Genomic DNA, 895 nt, shown 5'->3' with positions numbered 1-895 from the left:
AATACAGCAGAAAATATGTCTGCCTGGGGACAGAAGGAAAAGGAGCCAAGTCACCAACAATGCCATCTTCTAGTTTAAAAACTAAGTGAAAACTATTTAAAATTCTGTCCTCCCTCCAGGATCCTAGGCCCTCCCCTTCTACATCTATCCAAGTAAATGACTGCTACCCTCAAAAACTCACCCACTTCAGAGCATCCCAAGCGGCATCCGGGCAGCTGGGCGAGTAAGGCAGGGGGCTGACCCGAGGGAAAATCATGGATCAGGTAATGCAGTTTGTTGAGCCAAGTTGGCAGTTTCTGAAGGACTCAATTCATCTTGTTAAAAGATGCACCAAACCTGATAGAAAAGAATTCTACAAGATTGCCATGGACACAGCAATAGGATTTGCTATAATGGGATTCATTGGTTTCTTTGTGAAATTGATCCATATCCCTATTAATAACATCATTGTGGGCGGCTGAATGCTTTCTGACAAAACTTTTCATCTTATGGATTAGTGAACAAGTGAGGGTTTGAGATGCTCATGAAGTCAAAGTTTCCCTGTTTACTTTTTTCTTCTGACATTTTCTATTGCTAAATTTAAATAATTTCAAAATAAAAAAAACCTCACCCACTTCAGAAGAATCCCATTTTAAGAACAAAATATTTAAGAACATCTAACGATTTGATCTGTCTCTTCTCTCTGAATAGTACCCAAATAACACCTGCATGCCTTGTAGGCAGCTCCTAGTATCCAGGCAAATGCTGCAAACCCCTGGGCTATGAAGATGATCCTGGATGATCCTTCCCTTCAGTATTCTAGAGGCTTCTTTCCAGATTGGACTTCAAGCTCCCTTGACAAGCCATTCCTGGAAAGGGAGTTGCAACCTGCCTCCCTCTTTAATTTCCATACGAT

At 41.3% G+C, this 895-nt stretch overlaps 1 protein-coding gene across 1 annotated transcript; it reads left to right on the top strand.

Moving 5' to 3' along the window:
- The first annotated feature begins 221 nt into the window (after positions 1-221).
- Positions 222-513, top strand: LOC124965665 (protein transport protein Sec61 subunit gamma-like). The gene has a single exon (XM_047526765.1). It carries the CDS (start codon positions 255-257, stop codon positions 459-461), a length of 207 nt encoding a protein of 68 aa, XP_047382721.1. The 5' UTR covers positions 222-254; the 3' UTR covers positions 462-513.
- The last annotated feature ends 382 nt before the right edge of the window (positions 514-895 follow it).

This window comes from Sciurus carolinensis, chromosome 15 (assembly GCF_902686445.1).
Source record: "Sciurus carolinensis chromosome 15, mSciCar1.2, whole genome shotgun sequence".
Classification (NCBI taxonomy): domain Eukaryota; kingdom Metazoa; phylum Chordata; class Mammalia; order Rodentia; family Sciuridae; genus Sciurus; species Sciurus carolinensis.
Note: the sequence above shows the minus strand (reverse complement) of the source record. Positions and strands in the feature narration are given on the sequence as shown.